Source organism: Ziziphus jujuba, chromosome 1, assembly GCF_031755915.1.
Source record: "Ziziphus jujuba cultivar Dongzao chromosome 1, ASM3175591v1".
In the NCBI taxonomy this organism is placed as follows: domain Eukaryota; kingdom Viridiplantae; phylum Streptophyta; class Magnoliopsida; order Rosales; family Rhamnaceae; genus Ziziphus; species Ziziphus jujuba.
Window position 1 is genome coordinate 11,468,812 of NC_083379.1, and position 3,651 is coordinate 11,472,462.

At 38.1% G+C, this 3,651-nt stretch overlaps 1 protein-coding gene across 1 annotated transcript; it reads left to right on the forward strand.

The window, feature by feature from the left end:
- Nucleotides 1–1,635: 1,635 nt before the first annotated feature.
- On the forward strand, nucleotides 1,636–3,105 carry LOC107404932 (disease resistance protein RPM1). Its single transcript, XM_060819283.1, has one exon. The coding sequence runs from the start codon at nucleotides 1,636–1,638 to the stop codon at nucleotides 3,103–3,105; it is 1,470 nt and encodes a 489-aa protein (XP_060675266.1).
- Nucleotides 3,106–3,651: the final 546 nt, after the last annotated feature.

Consider the following 3,651-nt stretch of genomic DNA (forward strand, 5'->3'; position numbering starts at 1 on the left):
ATTGCCTCCTGTCAATGTCCTGAGATGTAAACCATATCTATATATATATATATATTATACAAATTGGAAGCCTATATTTGCCTTAATTAGTCAACTAAGCACATCTATTTGAGTTGATGATGGCGTTTACTTTTGGTCTCTCTGTTATCGAAAAGTAGCCAGAAGCACTTCTCCTTTCCAATACTTGTACGGGCTCCAAAAACCATCGGTAGAGAGAGAGAGGCTATGCTAGATAGATAATCTCGTTCAGAAATGGAAGTGTTGGCTGGTGTATTAGGGGCTGTGGAAACAGTGAAGCTGATATCAGAAGTGACGCTAACACTTCTCAACCGAGAGAGGAATAACGATTATGGAGCAGAAGAAAGTGCAAGGGAAGCCATTAAAGATCTTGCGACATGGCTTTCCACATTCAAAGCCGTTCTCCGTGACAAATAAAGACACAAAGCAAAGAGCCTTATCTCTAAAGATTTAGTGAAACAGATCTGAGATTTGACCTTGGATATCGAAGACGCATTGGACCAATTCATGTTCGATGTTCCTCATCACTTCCATACCTCGAAACTCCGGCAGGGTGTGCATGAAGTTGCTCATCACATAACAATCCAGAGTGCGTTGAATAAGTTGTGTTCCAGCAAAGATAAGATTATGAGAAAGATAGGAAGACTGGAATTTCTACAAAAATATGGCAGAGTAGCACAAGCAGGTTAGGATCAAGATAGTTCAGGAGCTGCTGGAACTTCCAGTAGTACTCCACAACAGACTTGGACACATAATATTGTTGAAGAGGAGGAGATGGTGGGCTTCAAGAGACATCAAGAAGAAATTATGAATCAGTTGATGAACACAGACGTTATGAATTGCGCAACCATTCTAGTGGTTGGTCATGGTGGATCAGGTAAGACCTTTCTTGTGAAGAACATTTATCGAAATAAACAAGTTAAAGAAAAATTTGATTGCCATGCTTGGGTCAATGTTTCGCCTTCATACAATGTGAATTCACTTGTTTTGAAGATGTTTAAACAATTTTGTCCGGGAAAGAGTGAACAATATATGTCCTTGGATCAAGGAGTAGCTATGATTGAAGAAAAGTTGGGCAGCTACTTGTAGGATAAAAGGTATCTGGTTGTTTTAGATGATGTTTGGAGCAAACAAGGCAGTTTTATACCTTTGGCCAATGTATTACCAATAAATAATAATGGCAGTAGAATTATTGTTACTGCTCGGAAAAATGAAGTAGCCAACGCACACTATACCCATGAATTGCATGGGTTAAGCCAGGAAGAAGCCTGGGATCTGTTCTGCAGGACGGCTTTTCGAAACAGAGAAAGAGTTTGTCCTCATAAGGAGTTGATGTCTACCTCTTGGAAAATCATAAACAGATGTGAAGGGTTGCCTCTTGTTATTGCTCAAGTTGGTAGTTTACTATCACACAAGCAGAAAGTTCAAACAGAGTGGGATGAATTTTACAAAAGATTTGATTATGAGATCAGAGCTGAATCTGATATTCCAATTATTGAATGAATTCTGCTGCCAACTTTTGAGGATCTTCCAGATAATCTTAAGAGCTGTTTCTTGTACTTGAGCCTTTTTCCAAAGGGTTACCTCATCAAGCGTGGGAGGCTAATTCGTTCGTGGATGGCCGAGGGATTTGTGGAAGAAGAACTAGGAAAACCATTGGAAGATGTTTCAGAAACATATCTGAATATTCTCATTGGAAGGAAATTGATACAAGTAAGTGAATGGGAGATTGATCGCCGCCAACGTCGCGTTAGAAGTTTCACAGTTTCCAGCCTTTTCCATGAGTTTCTTGTTTCAATTTCTAAGAAAAGGCGTTATCTAACACTTCCACAACCCAACCACTCTGCTTCTTCCAGTGAACATGTCCGGCACATTTCAGTTCAAAATGTTACTACAACTGATTTAAAACGTGTAACAGAGTTGAGTAAAGTTCGAACCTTTTTCATGCTTGGTCAGCAGCAGCAGCAGGAGGGTACAAGTATTTCTGGTTCATCTTCTAGTTCTCACCGTTTTATCGGGAAAGCTGTATTTAGAAGAACGGCTGGTGACTCATTGGAAAATGTATCTGAGAATTTCAAATTGTTAAAGGTTCTAGATATGCAATATACACCTCTCAAGGACTTCCCTAAAGATATTGAGAGACTTGTTCTCTTAAGGTGTTTAAACCTCAGTCATACACAAGTTCAGGAAGTTCCAAGGTCAATAAAGAAGCTTGTATTTTTGGAAACACTGAATCTAAAGCGTACCCGTGTTACCAATTTGCCAAAGGGGATTTACAAACTCCGCAGATTGCATCATCTTCTAGTCTCTTACTATGATGTGGAGGAACAAGGAGTGGAGCTTTCTAAACGCATAACAATTTTATCTTCTTTACAAGAGTTGTCACTTGTAAGGGTAAACAGTGAAACAAAAACTATGAAAAACATTGGAAATTTGAAGGAGCTGAGGAAGTTGAGGCTGGTAGGTTGTCTCAGAAGAGAACTTGGTTCGGAGTTGTGTGAATCCATTCAGAAAATGAAGAGTCTCTCGACGTTGGATGTCAGAGTAAAAACAGAGAACGAGTCTGTTTATTTGGATTATGATATGGAAGAACCTCCACAGATCCAACGCCTATACTTAAAAGGACGCCTAGATTGGCTACCAAGGTGCATTTCCCAGCTTCAAAGTCTAGTGAAGGTTGGTCTGAATGGGTCAAAATTGAATGCCAATGTGAAGCCGGTTGAGGCATTTGAAGATTTGCCAAGTCTAATGGAGCTGGAAATGGTTAAGTATTACACCGGAAAAGAATTGGTGTTCAGATCTGGTAAGTTTAAGAGCCTAAAGATATTGCATATTGAAGAATTTGATGAACTAAGTGAGGTGGTAGTGGAGAATTATGCAATTCCAAAGCTTGAAAAGCTAACCATTTGTAAATGTAAGAAGTTGAAGTCAGTTCCTCTTGGCATCTTCGATCGAAAACAACCAGTGGAATTTCTTGTATATGATATGAATGAGGAGTTTATTTCAAATCTGCAAAGAGGGAATAAAGCCAAGTCTTACCAGCAAGACTTGGAACCGGGGATTGGAAGCAGCCAATACTATTACTGATGCAAAATCCATTTATTTCCAGACAAGAGCACTACAAGGTAATAAACATTGAAAACTACTTCAAGTTTTTTAAATTTCAGCAGTTTTTACTTTAATATTTTTAGTTACTCTTTTGAGGAAGAAAAAAATCCCTCCTAGTCAAATATATATGGTTATTTCTAATTAATTAGTTGAAATTTGTGAAGACTAATCGGTTATAAAAACATTATGTGGAATAATTCATGTGGTTGTATTTTTATTTCTCCTATGTGGTCAAAGCAGGAGCAACATGGTGTAGGATATGGTTTCATATACTGGGACAGAAGAATATGACGAACTTGAAACTGGAGATGCTTTGAAAAGTAGGAGGGCCTTTCTAAGGAGTCCAGCATTCAATCTTTACTACCAAAGCCAATTGAGTAGTTCCTTTATGGAAGGATTTAATTGTATTATGTTTCATTTGTTTTTATCGTTGTTATTTTGGGAGTGAAAGATAATCTTGTTAATTTCCTGGAAGAATCATGAAGATTTGATGATTAATGTTTGAACTTTATCGTATGAATATTT